Source organism: Neophocaena asiaeorientalis, unplaced genomic scaffold (assembly GCF_003031525.2).
Source record: "Neophocaena asiaeorientalis asiaeorientalis breed wild unplaced genomic scaffold, Neophocaena_asiaeorientalis_V1.1 scaffold264, whole genome shotgun sequence".
NCBI classification, from domain to species: Eukaryota; Metazoa; Chordata; class Mammalia; order Artiodactyla; family Phocoenidae; genus Neophocaena; species Neophocaena asiaeorientalis.
Genome location: NW_020185332.1, coordinates 4,713,557 through 4,730,076, shown reverse-complemented (window position 1 = coordinate 4,730,076; position 16,520 = coordinate 4,713,557). Strand labels below are relative to the sequence as shown.

The following is a 16,520-nucleotide window of genomic DNA, read 5'->3' as shown; positions in this document are numbered from 1 at the left end:
TCTGGTGTGAAGGGCTGGGTGTGAGGCCTCTGCATGCAGCACCCTATGAGCAAGTGCATCTACACTAAGCACAAAGGAAAAAGAAAAAGCTTGCGGGATCTTGGTGTAGACCTCTGGGGCAACATTAAACGCACCAACATTCAAATTATAGGGGTCTCAGATGAAGAAGAGATAAAGAAAGGGTCTAAGAAAATATCTGAAGAGATTATAGTCGAAAACTTCCTTAACGTGGGAGAGGAATTAGTCAATCAAGTCCAGGAAGCACATTGAGTACCATACAGGATAAACCCAAAGAGAAACACGCTGAGACACATATTAATCCAACTATCAAAAATTAAATACAAAGAAAAAATATTAAAAGCAGCAAGGGAAAAGCAACAAATAACATACAAGGGAATCCCCATAAAGTATGGGGATATGGGGATATATGTATGCATACAGCTGATTCCCTCTCTTGTACAGCAGAAACTAACACAACACTGTAAAGCAATTATACTCTAATAAAGATGTTAAAAAAACAAAGATTTCAAATGTGACATTCATGAGATTTAAATATAAAATATGCAATTAAGAGTGAGTTCTCAGTCACTAAATAATCTTCTAAAACCACAATTATGGTCCTATCATTTAAAAATAAAGAATATATAGCTTATAGGAGAAAATATATTTTTAAAAACAGTAACTCCAGAAACCTAAAATAGCAACACAAATTGCTTTAAAGAATATAAGATTTTCTAATAGCGAGTTGAAATTTTTTAATAATCACTTTTTATACAAAAGGACTTCTTTTCATTGCTTCAAGACACTAAGTGGATATAAAAATTATTAAAAGGAACATTCAATATTCAACAGATTTCCCATCTCTCAAAAGTATAATCTGAAACTCATTTCTCTCATTTTCTTTTTACTGTATCCTAAAATTACATTTTGCCTCTTCTTCCTCTACTTGAGTACCTTAGTATAGCTCCAGAAGTACTCAACATCTCTCCTTATATTTCACATACTTTCTGAACCCTGCATTAAAAGACAGTATCTAGTTTGGTTTGTTCAGAATCCTGTTGGTTCTTTGTAAATCAAAGTTCCCTCATCTACAGCATTCCCTCCTTTAGAAATAATTAGGATGTGATACAGTGAGTTAAATAACAGTATTATTATCCTGAATCATAAACACAGAGCATAGTAGACATTTATGAGGGTAATTTATAACTTTTAATGGTTCCTCAAAGGATACTCAAGACTTACAGAGTAGGTTATTTTCAAACAGGATCTATTCTTTTAACAGAATTTCTTACCTTAAGTGTTTGTTCAGTTTTTTCAAAACTAGTTTGAAAACTGGGTCCATTCTTATCAGCCTAAAAAAAACAAAAAAAAGAAAGAAAAAAAAAGTTCTAAAGAAGGAATTAAGACCAAAGTAAATGAATCACTTACTTATAATCTGTACTTAATTTATTTATATTTAGTTATAACTATTTTAAAATACATTATATATTTAATTTTATTATCATTATTATGAAGTTACATCCAAACCTATTTATTTATCATGAGTAAAAACTTGTCCTCTTCAAACAGAGGAGAGCATGGCATCATTCACTTTTGGGAAACTGCAGCTAGGGATCAGAATGATAAACTCTGAGGGTTAGAAGGTTTAAAGGTAGTCTAGCACATCTATCACCTAATGTTTAAATACCTTTAGAAAGTCTTAAGCAAGTCTATTTTAGGATATCTCCAGTGAAAGAAACCTCATTTTCTTAGAAATCCAAACTTTAGAGAAGTTTGATTTAATGAGGTCTTCACACTGAATCAAAAATCTGTCTCCTGGGACTTCCCTGGTGGTCCAGTGGGTAAGACTGCGTGCTCCCAATGCAGGGGGCCCGGGTTCAATGCCTGGTCAGGGAACTAGATCCCACATGCATGCCGTAACTAAAGATCCCACATGCCGAAATGAAGATCCTGCGGGCCACAACTAAGACCCGGTGCAGCCAAAAAAAATTAAATAAATAAATAATCAATTGGTAAATTAATACATATTTTAAAAAATCTATCTCCTATCATAATAACCAATTGGTTCAAGTTATGTCCCTTGGGAACATACACAGTAAATTCAAAGTTTTACCCCCTGTGAGAAGCCTTCTGGCTAGATCAATATCCCTGCCTCCCTGCTCCCATAATGCTTTGTGTTCTTCCTTATTAAAGAATCAAACACATTATATATTTTTTTGAATTTTATTTTTTTATACAGCAGGTTCTTATTAGTTATCCATTTTATACACATCAGTGTATACATTCCAATCATAATCTCCCAATTCATCACACCACCCACCCCCTGCCACTTTCCCCCCATGGCATCCATAAAACACATTATATTTTAATTGTTGTTTACCTATCTCCCTACTGGTCTACATATTCCTTGAGAACAAAGAATGTTTTTCATCTCTGTATCCTAACACAACCTGACACAAAAGACGTTCAACAGTTATTGAATAATTAAATAAATCAACTAATCTTGAATGAAGCTGAATACCATCAGTTCATATAACACTCTTCAACATTCTTCATATAACATATTTTTGAGTCCTTCCGAATCCGGGCAATTCTCTTCTGAACCAAATTCAATTTGACTTTATCCCTTTTGATGTAGGATACTTAGCCAAATATCACCTACACATACAATGAATGTAGGTAGGTGAATGTGCCCCAGAAGACAGTAGTAGGACCTACTTCACCCCAGGCTTCCATCTTTGTGGACAAGAAGTGTGACTTTGTAAAATCCTAGTCCTTACTTGAGTGAAAGAGAAAGAGGTGTGCAAATGGAAAGAGAAACAGTAGATATCCCTATGATTCAAACCTATGATACACAAGAGCCTTTAATAATCTACTGTCATCTTTTTCCTTCCAGAGGACAGTTTACAGTATACAATAAATATATAAACATTCTATGACCCTTACCTTAATGTACTCCGCTTTTAAGAGATCTAATCCAGGTTTGTCAGAAGAGCTAATCAAGTGAAGGGGCTTCTTTTTGGACCCTAGATTAAAGAAAAAGAAAAAAAAAGTGTTTCAAATAAATTGCTCTTTTTTACATTTGGAACTTCCAACATGTCCTTTTCTTCTTAAAAAATTTTATTAATTAACCTTTAAAAAACTACCTGCACATATTTTCATGGTTATTAAATATTAAGGTCATCACTGGTAAAGAAATAAGCCAATCCAAATCCTTACCTTACCTCTGACATCCAACTTACTTAAAAACATGCATACTGTATTTATTTTCTCTGATCGTACATCTGCGTTCAAAAGTAATCAAAACTTCGCTAGATGTTTTTAAGACCATATGTGCATTCGTAAGGCTATGGGTGTTAAGAATCAGGAAATTTGAATTCTAATTCATCTCTACCTTTACCAAAAGCTATTTAACTTCAGTTTTCTCAACTACATAACAATGAGGTTGAACTAGAAAAACATGTAGTATTCTGTGGAGCTCTAAAATTTCATTCATATTAAAGAAATTTAAATAATTTTCCTTTGTTTAGACTAAGAGAAGGCTTACACAGAAGAGGAAATAGTTTTTTGAAGGGAGGGGAATTGTTAAATTTCTTTAAATTTAAAAACAACAGGTACCACCAGATGTCTTCTATATCCTCATGTACATGTCCCAAGGAACTACCTCCAGAAGCCATGGAGGGATAAGTGATTTATCCACTCTTTTATCCATCTTTTATTATTTGCAGTTTTATAACTCCTGTTTCTGAGATATCTCAGAATTTTCCATTGAAATAACCTTCTCTAAAGGAAAATATAGCCTAGAAAATTTATTATTTGTATTTTTCCCCTTAAGACAATAATGTAAACTCCATCTCTCCACAGTGCTTATAGGAGCTTACTAACACATAAAACATTTTTCTTCTAAGCTGAGGTTAATTTTAGTTAGAGCTATTTAAAAAATAACAAAAAAATAGGTCTTTATATTTGATTAAAATACTTGGCAAATATTAGGTAACCTTAATTACTGTAGATTCATCCATTCCTTCATTCCTCATCCAATGAGTATACAAGATGTACACTGAAATGCATAAACCATAAAAGCTTCTGAAAGAATTAATTTTATGTCCCACCATTTTCATTTTCATAACCTGATGCTGCTTCTGATATATGAACACTATTGAATCAAAAGAGTAAGAACTTCAATATTATAAGACCAGAGATAAATTCTAGGTTTTTCTATTAGTAAGATGCATGATCTTGAGTAACTCACTTAATCTCTCTTTATTTAACCTTCCTTTGTTTGTAAAATGGGATTAATACTCCCTATATAAAGGGGATTTATATGGACTCTCTGAGTAGATCATAGCAGTTAAGAATACAGACCCTAGGGGCAGATTTCTAGGGTTTTAATCATGGTTCAGCCACTAACTAACTAGCAGTGTGACCTTGGGTAAATTATGTAACCAATTTATGACTTTGTTTCCTCTTGTGTAAGTTGGAGATAATAGCATTGCCTATCTTATAGCATTGTTACAAGGATTAAATGAGTTATTATTTATAAAATGCTTAGAACACTGCTAGCTATTATTTATTATAATTATTACTATATAAATGAATGTGTTTCAGATACTCAAAAGTAATACTAAATCTGTTACTGTCTATTATTTCTAATTTTATGGCTATTACCTTGAATTTCATAGTAATCCAAGCTGATTTTCCTTAAGTAAGTTACCGCAGTTAAATCAAATGTTCTCATTGTAGACTCTGTTCCTAACTGAGTAACATTAAACACTAGAATTGTATCCTCTTCCTTCTGTTGTTTGGTAAATTCCAAAATCACCTAAAACAATCAGGACAGCCAATGAAAGGCAGATAAGTACTTTGAATCATACTTAAAAATACAAAATCCTTCCTCATATATACAGTCATGACCATAGTAGAAATTTTGCTCATACTCTTCTATTACCATCAAGTTATTTACCATGATTGAAAGTTATCATCTTTTTGGGTTTTTTTGTTTTGTTTTGTTATACGCGGGGCTCTCACTGTTGTGGCCTCTCCCGTTGTGGAGCACAGGCTCCGGACGCACAGGCTCAGCGGCCATGGCCCACGGGCCCAGCTGCTCCGCGGCACATGGGATCTTCCCGGACCGAGGTACGAACCCGCGTACCCTGCAACGGCAGGCGGACTCTCAACCACTGCGCCACCAGGGAAGCCCGGAAGTTATCATCTTAAACTCTATTATTGAGAATATAACTACATCTATCTAAAAATCATGATGAAATTTTATATCCTTATTGATTTACCTTTTTAATTTAGTAAAAATAGGCATGTATGAATTCTTCCTGAATATAATTTTTTTTTGCGGTACGCGGGCCTCTCACCGTGGTGGCCTCTCCCGTTGCGGGGCACAGACTCCGGCCGCACAGGCCCAGCGGCCATGGCTCACGGGCCCAGCTGCTCCACGGCATGCGGGATCCTCCCAGACCAGGGCACGAACCCGTGTCCCCTGCATCGTCAGGCGAACTCTCAACCACTGCGCCACCAGGTAAGCCCCTGAATATGATTTTTAAAAATCTTTACCTCAAAACTAAAAGTCATGTCTGGTGATATAAGAATCATCTCCATTAATGTCAAAAAGTATGACAACAACATTTACTATTACACTACTATTCAAATTTATTGTAGAAATGATAGCCAGTATATTTAGCCAATGAAAAATAAAACATATATGTTGCCATTTTTAAAACATCCAAGTTCTTTGATCTCCGTCAAGAGATGGAGGTCTTCGCCCCACCCCCGCAGAATTTGGGCAGGGTTGTGACTGCTTCAATCAACAGAGTACAGGGCTTCCCTGGTGGCACAGTGGTTGAGAGTCCGCCTGACGATGCAGGGGACACAGGTTCGTGGCCTGGTCTGGGAAGATCCCACATGCCGCAGAGTGGCTGGGCCCGTGAGCCATGGCCACTGGGCCTGCGCGTCCAGAGCCTGTGCCCCGCAACGGGAGCGGCCATAGCAGTGAGAGGCCCGTATACCGCAAAAAAAGGCCATGAAACTTCCACCTGGGATTTCTCATTCTGGGGGAAGCTAGTTGCCATGTAAAAAGTTCAACTGAACTGAAGCTGCCATGGTCAGGAGGCCGTGAGTTGGTACTGTGGTCAGAAGTCCCAGCCAAGGTCCCAGCCAACATCCAGCACCAACCGCCAGCCTCATGAGTGAGCCATGAGGCCCACTGAGAGCTCGGGTCACTGCTACACTAGTCAAATGTGACTGAAGGCATGTGAAAGACTACATGCAAAAATGACTAAGCTGGGCCCTTCCACAATCCCTAACCCACAAAACTATTAGCAAGATAAAATAGCTGTTTTGATAAAAATAGTTGTTTTGAACTATCAGATTTTGGGGAAACCTATAAGCCAGCCACAATAACTGGAAAAATATAAATGCTGAAAAAAAAGCAAAAACTAATATTATTAGCAGTGATATAATCATATACCTAAGAAAAATCAGGAGCGTCAACTGAAAAACAGAAACAATAAAACAGTACAGTAAGATATTCAGTACTGAATTGATATACAAAAATAAATTTCAAATAAATCAATGATTTAAATGAAAGCATTAAAATCATAAAATAATAAATAAAATCATGGGTAAATATTTTTGTAATGGAGGATAATTTTCTAAACACACACTAAAACTAGAATATAAAGAAAAAATTAGATTTCACCACAGAAATATTTAAAACTTCAGAATGGCAAAAAAAGGTCAAATTGGGAAAAATATTTCAAACAGCACTATTTTTTCTTAGATGATTTTGATTGTTTATGACTTTAGTTCATTCATTCAATACTCAATAAAATATTTATTGAGCATCATCTTCCATGTATGAGGGTGTGCCAGCCACTAAGAACATCAAAATGACCAGGACAGACAAAGTCCTTGTCTTCAAGAAGCTTACATTCTAGGGAGGATGGGGAAAAGAAAAGGTTGCTATTTTGTGTTGTGTGGTCAGGCCTTTCCAATAAGATGGCATTTCTAAAGGAAGTAAAGAAGCAAGTCATGCAAGAAAAGAGTTTTCCAGGCAAAGGAACCAGCAAGCACAAAGAATATGCTTTGGTATACAAGAAAGAACAAAAGGCAAGTGTAAGCTCCATGTGGAAGAACTCTGCTTACTGCTGTAGCTCTAGTATCTAAAACAATGCCTGGTACATGACAACACTTGATAAACATTTATGGAAGGAATAAATGAAATATGGCTGAAGCAAAATGAGCAAGGAAGAAGAGAACAGCAGATGAAGCCAAAGAAGTCACATGGTGTGACTTGTAGGCCATGGGAAGAATTTAGCCCTTTACTGTGAGTGACATGGGAAGCCTGTGTTAGGGTTATGAGCAAAGCAATGGCATGAACTGACTTTGCCTTTAAAACAACCACTCTAGGGACTTCCCTGGTGGTCCAGTGGTGAAGAGTCCGCCTTCCAATGCAAGGCACACAGCTCGATCCCTGGTCGGGGAACTGAAATCCCACATGGCATGGGGCAACTGGTCGGGGAACTGAAATCCCACATGCCTCAACTAGAAAGAGAAAACCTGCACGCCACAACTAGAGAGAAGCCTGCGTGCCACAACAAAAGATCCCGCATACCACAACTAACACCCAATGCAGTCAAAAAGATAAATATTTTTTTAAGAAAAGATTAAAAATAGTATCACTCTAGCTACAGAACAGAGTACATGATGGAAGCAGAGAGACAAGAGGCCACTGCAAAAGTCCAATCAAGATATGATGGTGACGTGGACAGTGCAATAGCTGTGGAAGGGAAGAGCAATCATTTGAATACATTTTGAAGGTAAAGTCAAGGGGTTTTCTGATATGTTAGACGAGAGTATGAGAGAAAGAGAGAAGTCAAAGAAGTCTAAACATGGAGAACATATCTTTCTTTAAACAAATACCAATAATACTTAGATATAAAGCAGTCAGTAAGAAATACCTCCTTTTTATACCTTTTGTTTTATTTCAAAGCAATGCGTATTCATTTAAAAATTTTTTAATATATATAAAAGCAAACAGGTGGGAATGAAAAACTATAATCCCACCACACAGAGATGAACACTGTCATTTATTTAAAAAAAAGTGTGTATGTGTGTATTTATTTTCTAAATGGAATCATAATATCCTTGGAATTGTAATCGCTTTTTTTTTTCCCCAAATAAAGATATGCGGTGACCATCTCTCGATGTCGATGTTTTCTTTTATTACTACCAGACTTTCAATGGCTGTAAAAGCCATGTTGCAAATTTAGGTTGCTTACATTTTTCTAAATTATAAACATGACAATAAACTATATTATTTGGCTTAAAAGTTGAAAAATATTAAACATGTCACAGAAATTTTCTACAGAAAAGAAAATCCTAACTAAGAGTCCTGAGCTTTTCCAGAATAGATCAGATATACCACAGATCATATTTGTATCAGTTTTTACAAAATAACATTTCATTTTCTTAGAAGTATGTGTGTGTGTGTGGGGTGGCAGTAGGGAAGATAGAGTACCACATTTTAAATATACTTAATGTTTGGGTCTAGCATGAGACAGTTTATAAGGACAGCAGTAACAAGAATATATTTGTTTATGGACAAAACAAATATACATACTTCTTTAACTTCAAACTTCAGTAGAAGATTAATGAGCTCCTCATTTGGGGCCTCAGCAACCTTTTTTATGTCTGACACTTTCATACTTTTACCAGTCTGTGTGTCTCCATCCTCAGCATCAAAATACTCATCATCTGACTCTAAAGGAAGAAGACAATTGACTTGAGGGAATGTCCATCGAAAACTGCATAAAACACTCAAACTGAAATCTCTCAAAAGTAAAATTCATTTATTAGACATAACCTTCATATTCAGAATCAGAATATAGCTTCTTTCTAAGTCCCACAGAGTGACTCAACCTGGCATGGGATAATCATATATAAACTCAAACAGCCCTTCTATTTTCTTCTTCAACACTTCTGATTGTTTTTCACTTTAGTTTATTCATTCAATTTTCAATAAAATATTTACTGGGTATCATCTATCACATATCCATCTGTACTAACCACTAAGGACACCAGGGTGACCAGGACAGACATTATCCTTGTCCTCATAAAGTTTACATTCTAGTTCAAAATGAAAAAAGATCAGTTAGACCAGAGATAGAGAAAAGAATCAAGTAGAGATCAGGGCAAAAAAAAGCAGCTTATTTAGAATCTTAAACACTGTCAATCACAAAAATACTTTTATTCAAACAAAGAAACTTGGCCTTAAATAAAAATAAATGACTCAAAGTCTCACTGTTGCTTAGTAGCACAACTAGAAATAAAGCCAGTAAACTACTATAACACTTTCACTTTATTTTCTGAAAAGTTTATCTCTAGGTTTGGTTAATAGAGAACATTTTACCTTCCTCACCTGATTCCACTCCATCTAGCAACAGTGGCGCACCAAGTAGGCCTTTTGTACTAGCTGGTGTAATAGGAATTGAGGATACCTAGAAAATAATACAAAAAGTTTTCTAAACATACTAATTTAGCAGGATTAAATGTACATAAATGAGAGAAATACTGAAAAAGTAATAGAGGATAGAGAGAAATGGAAAGACACATACACAGCACACAAATCTTCCAACAAAGAACGTTATGCAATCAACTAATGGCTGGCTGGAGTTTACTTATTATTAAGACCACCACCTGCATTTACAAGGGCAGAACCATGTATAACTCTAGTAGGTAAGTCTATTGCTGTCTATTACAATATTAATTATACATCTTTTTGACAGGTCCCTCGAAAATGGTATCGACATTAGTTGGCTCTCAAATTTCATTTCAAAGTAAATGGAAGTCCAACATTTATGTTGTAAAGATCAATTCCAAGTAAAGTGATCTAGAACTTTTAAGTCTAACATATAAGAAGATTTTATAATGATCATTTTATTTTGCAACATTTTAAAGATTTCTATATTTAGCTTTATTTAAAACACATTTCCTAAATTTGAAAAACATTTTTCCTTTCATTTATGTATCTTTCTTTCCATTATTTCCTATAACAGACTTTCTACCACCACTCCAAAATGAAAATAGGCTAGTCTTTATTTATTCAATGCCATATGCAGTTCTGTACAGAATCAACCACATTAAACCTCAAAAATGTATCAAATAAAGGAAACTGGCCCTAAACAATACTGAAAAACAAAACAGCTCACAAAAAGATGAAAAAAAAATCACCATATATACAAATATAAAGATATTTAGCATTTTTATTATCTCCATTTACCTGTCTCTCTGGAGACTGTGCAGATGATTTCTGTGGCAAGGGTATACTGTTAATCAAATGTAGCATGTCTTTCATCTTCTGATCAGAAATTCTCACATGCATCAGAGGAAGCCCTCCAGATACTTTAAATCTAAAAACATAATTAATTCAACTATAAGGTTTCAAGGTCCAGCTTCTCTATACTATGGAGGTGGGGAAGGGAATGGAGAAGAGACTACATTCTGGGGTCAAAGTTACTTTGGATATGTTTTAATCTAATTACATTAATGCCTCAACATTGTCAGGGAATGGGAAGCTCTATGTAAGCCAAGTTTTGTATCCTTCTTAAGCAGCCAAACCTTAAGTTAACTAATTTTTAGGAAGACATTTTCAAATGTTTTAAAACCTAAAACACTATACATAACATTTCCTGGTATCAAAAATTTCTCATTCTGAACATCAAAGAGTACCCCATCATTCTCTATCCCCTCACCTCCCGTTATTTCCTTTCATAGCATTTATCAGCACCTGACATAGCATATGTATACTTGTTTATGTCTCCTCTGGTTAAAATATAAGCTCCATGAGAAGGCTATCTGTTTTACTTACTGCTGAATGACTGTTGTGCTTTCATCAGGTGCTTACTTTTGAGCACGTGCTTCTCTTCTGCTTCCCTATTACAACTAACTGCCTGGGTTTGCTTGTCCTAACAACTTTGTGGCAGCTATCAGCTGCTCATAAAGCTCTTTTCAGGTTGTTTATCTTTGACTTCCTAACTAAGCTGTGAACAGCTCAAGCGGACAGATGCCTAACTACTAAACGAAGAATGATTTTTCTGTATAATGCAACCACTAATGTTCAAAAGAGGCCAGTTAGCTGTTCCTACCTCAAAGGATTGAACTTTCTGTGAAAGTACTCTGTAAATTAAAAGCACTGTAAAAATGTGAGATGCTTCTTTATTATTTCTGAAACATTGCATAAAACTAATATCATCCCAAATAGAGGGACTAGATAAACCCTCCCAACTAAAATAACTAAAATAATGGACAAAATATGTGAAACAACTGTTTCAAAGACACTGGACATCAGTCAACAAAGGAAAGTTGAAAGATGGGAAACAAATGACTGAAGTTGTACAAATACCCAGTCTACTGACTGAAGAGTTTCAAAATGTGTAGGGCACAGTTAAGCAGCATTTCAAGGGAAATTTAAAGCACTAAATGCCTGTATTAGAAAAGAAGAAAGGTCTCAATTGAATGGTCTCAGCTTCCATCTTAAGAAACTAGGAGAGTAAAACAAATGAAACCCAAAGTAAGCAAAACAAAAAAGCAATACTGTATGTGAGAGTGGAAATCAACGAAATAAAAAACAAATACAATAGAGAAAATATTTGAAACCAAAAGCTGATTCTTTCAGAAGATCAACAAAATTGATAAACCTCTAACCAGACTGATCAGAAAAAACAGAGAAAAGGTACAAGTTACTAATATCAAGAGTGAGAGAAACAGCAACACTACAAATTCTCCAGGTATTAAAAAGGTAAGATGGAAATATTATAAACAATTTTAAAACAATAAACTCAACAACTAAGACATGAAAGACAAACCTTTTCATTGCAATGCAAGCTATCAAAGATCACTCAAAAAAACAGATAATCTGAACAGCCGTATATCTATTAAAGAAATTGAATTTAAGTTAAAGAAACTTAATTTGTAGTTAAAAACCCTCCCCCAAAAAAGAAAACTCCAGGCCCAGGTGGTTTCACGGGCGAATTCTACCAAACATATAAGAAGGAAAAAATACCAATTCTACACAACTTCCCTCTATGAAGCCTGATACATTGATGCCAAAACAAGAAAATAAAAGCACAGATCAATATCCCTCATAAACAGAAAAGTAAGGTTTTAAAACTTCATAACAAAATTTTAGCAAGCCAAGTCCAACATTTAAAAAAAATAATACATTACTACTAAAAGAGCTTTATCTAGTAATGCACAGTTGGTTTAACCTCCAACTGATAAAGAGTATCAATGAACTAAAGACACACATACGAATAAATCTCTAATCAATTATACTGAATGAAAGAAGTCAAAAAAAAAAGAATTACAACTCTATGATTTTATTTATATAAAATTCTAGAAAACTCTAACAAACCTTTAGTGTCAGAAAGATCAGTGTTGCCTGGGGATTGAAGGGAGAGGAGTTAGCAGGTAGGGATGTGAGGGAGAGAATACAATGGGACACAAGGACTTTTGAGGATGATGGATGTGTTCATTATCTTGACTATGGTGATGGTTTCATAGATAAATACTTACGTCAAAACTTATCAAAATGTACATTTTAAACAAACATAGCATATTAAACGTCAATAATACTTCAACAAAACTGTTATTAAGAAGGCAGCAGATAATTTCATAATTATCTACTTAAATTCAAAATTCAGTTTCTACTTTCCATTCCCATAGATTATTCTCAAGATTTTATATGGTTCCATAATCAAAAGAGCCTATAATTTTTGAAGATTTTATATTTCAGTATTGAACCTTGAATTCGATCCATTCAAAAACAGGAATAACCAACTTTCACAAAATGTAAAAGCCCAAGTACTTCTGAAATAAGAGAGGTGATATATAATTCAAATAAACATTTCCTTTAAAATGTATTTCTGCTGTAAGATAATCATTATTTTTTTCTGTCCTTCAGAAATCTAGCTTTGCTTTCTTAAAATTCAGTAACTGATGCAGATATATTTCACCTTGTTGATTTTATAATATAAAGGAAACTCATACATTACCTAGCCATTCTAATGTCTTTTTCCACCATTGCCTTGGCCAACTCAACATGAATATCCATGGGTTGCAATATATGCATAGTTGATGGATGCTGAAATCGACACTTTTTCCAGTTTTCATCTTAAAAAAATTTTTTTAATTAAATGACTAGTTTTTATTAGTTTTAGATTATCAGATGTTCTATGGAAAAGTAACCTATTAGAAAATAATTAACAAATATATTCAATGATGACTTTTACTTCTTTCAACATACAAGCTAAATGACCTATATTTTTTAACACAGATCGACAAAAGTCAAAGACTATGATATAAAAATAATTTTAAACATTTATTTGAAGAATGTTTTCTAATAACATCTTACATTTTAAAGCAAACAGGGAAAACAACCTAAGAATTTACTGCCTTGATTCCAGAATTAGAGATCAAGGTTGGGGGGTTGCAGTGAAAAAAGGAAAAAACAGGGAAAGACAAGAAAAAAAAGAGGTTTCTGGGGGTCCTAAGTGCAATAATTCTAAAGCAAAAATGAGTTTTATCAAGCAAGATTTTATGACAAAATCTTCCAAATAAGAAGGTTCCAAAGACAGACTTCCAATGACTGAAAGAACTCTACACAGATCTTAACTGATGGCAATGAATGGACATTTTTTATTGCTTATAATTCAAACAATTATTATTAAGTACATACAAAAGAAAAGGCAGCTTTAATGGTCTGTATAGGTACTTCTCTTCAAGGAATTAATAGGCTCAATCTATAAAACTACGTAGAGCATTATATATTTACATTTTAATAAATCTCATCACTCCCACTATAGTATACACTCTGCACACAGAAACTATGTCCTTTCCTTCAGTGACCTACCACAGAGTGATATACTCAAGGATATTTTGCAAATATCTATTATTGCTTCTAGAAACTAAAGAAATACAGAGAACCAACAATCTTCATTTAAGCAGTAGAAACCACCAAACCTTTTGGAAAATAATTAAATTCACTACTTTTAGGGTTTAAAGACTATATCCATACTTCTCAGGTATCTACAAAAGTAAAAAACATACTACTACTCAAATAAAGACTAGGCTAATAGTAAAATATTTAAAAATAAAGGCAGCAAGGGAAAACAACATTGAGACATCCCAAACACACTGGGACAGAGGAACATAAGCCAACTGCAACTTCTATTCCATATTCTGGGCAGTTTTATGTCACTTTAAAAAAAACAGGCAATGACTGGACTTAGATTCAAATGGTACTAAGTACCCTAAGATGAACAGCCACATCTCTGTAATTGTGACAAAGATTTTCACTGATGGGCTCCTATTTGGTTCCTTTAAGTGACCAACAGTATATGTGTTCAAATGTTATCAGGGTTGATATACACGTAAACATGCATATCTATTTACCAATGCTACTCAACATAATTTCAAGATCCTGAAAACTGAGCAACAGTTTACCTGCTCTTGCAAAGAGTAGTTGCACACTTTTTATTTCCACATCAAACCTGTCATATGCCTTATCCATTATTTCTTCCAGAGATGAATTACTAGTCTTCTGCAAACCTTGATCTTTACTGTTAAGCTGAAATGGAGAAAAACCTTCAATTTTTTTAACAGAAAAATCTTTATATCAACATACTTTAGTTGTGTTTTCTTAAAGCCTAAATACAATTAAAACATTGCCCTTAATGAATTCATATTTTGCTTAATTTTCTAATAATTATTAGCAAATATTTTATTAGGAATATACCATTTCAGCATACATCTCTATTACGTTTGGGTAACAGGTGCGCAGCACATTTATTTTATATTATTTTATTTTTTGCGGTACATGGGCCTCTCACTCTTGTGGCCTCTCCCGCTGCGGAGCACAGGCTCCGGACGCGCAGGCCCAGCACCCATGGCTCACAGGCCCAGCCGCTCTGCAGCACTCGGGATCCTCCCGGACTGGGGCACGAACCCGCGCCCCCTGCATCGGCAGGCGGACTCTCAATCACTGCGCCACCAGGGAAGCCCCTCAGCACATTTAAATTAATGACAAGATGAGTTACACAGCCGTCTATCTCAAATAACCCGTCTAGACATGCGACTCTTCCTGGCTCTCAGCAGTTGTCACCACTTGCGGCTCAAGCTTCCCTACCAGCTATCCTAAACTCTTCACCATGAAACAGAAGGTTTTATTCCTTCCTCTCCCCACTATATAACTAGAATAATTAGGCCATTAGAATTCAGCTCCAATCTCGATTTGCTTTTCCCTCTTCCTAAAGGAAGCAAGGATCAATTCAGGACATTTTTTGAAATCTTCACTTTTTCTCAAAAGATTGGACTTCTAGGAGGTTCAACACCCAAACCCTTAAGAGTTCTCGTACTCTACTTAGTTGATGTCAGTGATTTAACAAACATATATTCATATCTGTATAATTTTCTATTCTCAAGACATATAAATTAACAAAGAAAACTATGTAATTAGATTCTAGAAACCTAGGAGTGCTTGAAAACTAGGAGTGCTTCTCTCTAATTAGGAAAAGACAGCAGTAAGCCAGTCCTCAATGTCAAATCATCCACCATTTCAGAAAATGTTAGCTGTTGTTTTTTTAATAGCGGTAAGATACATACAAACTGCACAATCTAAGCTAGGCTTGACAAAACGCTGACAAGAAATAAGTCTAGGTTTAGTTTAAGTGAACTCTGAGGGAAAAACAGCATACTGTCAGACAGCTAGCTGCTTAACTGAGCAAAAATGGGCAGACAGAAATGCATATACACCTACCTGAAATGTACCAAAATCTAAGATGAGAATATCTGACTTTTCATGGTGGAAACCTGTCTGTGGAACTATTAGATACGAGGGCTTCAGATTTATCCTTAAATCAAGAACTTTTCGGGTTTCAATAATATGTGTAAGTCCTAAAAGAAGAAAAAGAAATGATGAAAGATTATGCAGTCAAATTGAAATATGTAATTACATTATTAACAACGAGAATAAGAAGATCACTTTGGAGAAGTTCTTTTCACAGATTAGATTCTCCATTCAGTGTGTAAGGTGAAATTGCATATGGTCAATGAGAAACAATCATATTGCATAATATAATAAACCCAACACAGCTAGTAGTTTAGCCAGAGATAGAAAAATTCATTATTTCTTTAGTTAAGTAACCATATACAGTAGGTGGCTTAAGATTAGAGGCCATAATGCACAAAAGTATGTATCTTTAAAACTCGATTCACACACAGTACGGTGAACAGTTGCTTAAGAACTGAGACAAGGATGTTTTCCAGCTCAAGTTCACTCTGCAGCACAGGTTCCTGAAGGTAACAGCAGACAGAATCACCTGTGCCCCATATTACTCTCTTTCTCACCCAGTCTGGCAGGTATATTTGACAAAAAACTACCTACACTATTTTAAACATAGTATTTACAGTAGAACAGCAAAAAATTTTGAGAGTTTAGATGACATTTATGC

General features: G+C 35.0%; 1 protein-coding gene across 3 annotated transcripts in view; it reads right to left on the bottom strand.

The window, feature by feature from the left end:
- VPS13C (vacuolar protein sorting 13 homolog C) overlaps window positions 1-16,520 on the bottom strand; it is a 173,977-nt gene that overhangs the window by 89,421 nt on the left and 68,036 nt on the right. For 2 of the 3 annotated variants that reach the window (XM_024735158.1, XM_024735160.1), the window contains exons 20-28: window positions 15,827-15,963; window positions 14,515-14,638; window positions 13,065-13,182; window positions 10,292-10,421; window positions 9,422-9,509; window positions 8,633-8,772; window positions 4,669-4,822; window positions 2,947-3,026; window positions 1,293-1,352 (exon numbers count right to left, since the gene is read on the bottom strand). In XM_024735158.1, coding sequence (XP_024590926.1) covers window positions 1,293-1,352; window positions 2,947-3,026; window positions 4,669-4,822; window positions 8,633-8,772; window positions 9,422-9,509; window positions 10,292-10,421; window positions 13,065-13,182; window positions 14,515-14,638; window positions 15,827-15,963 — 1,031 coding nt within the window. The remainder of the gene's footprint in view (window positions 1-1,292; window positions 1,353-2,946; window positions 3,027-4,668; window positions 4,823-8,632; window positions 8,773-9,421; window positions 9,510-10,291; window positions 10,422-13,064; window positions 13,183-14,514; window positions 14,639-15,826; window positions 15,964-16,520) is intronic. The other variant, XM_024735159.1, reaches the window with a different exon arrangement.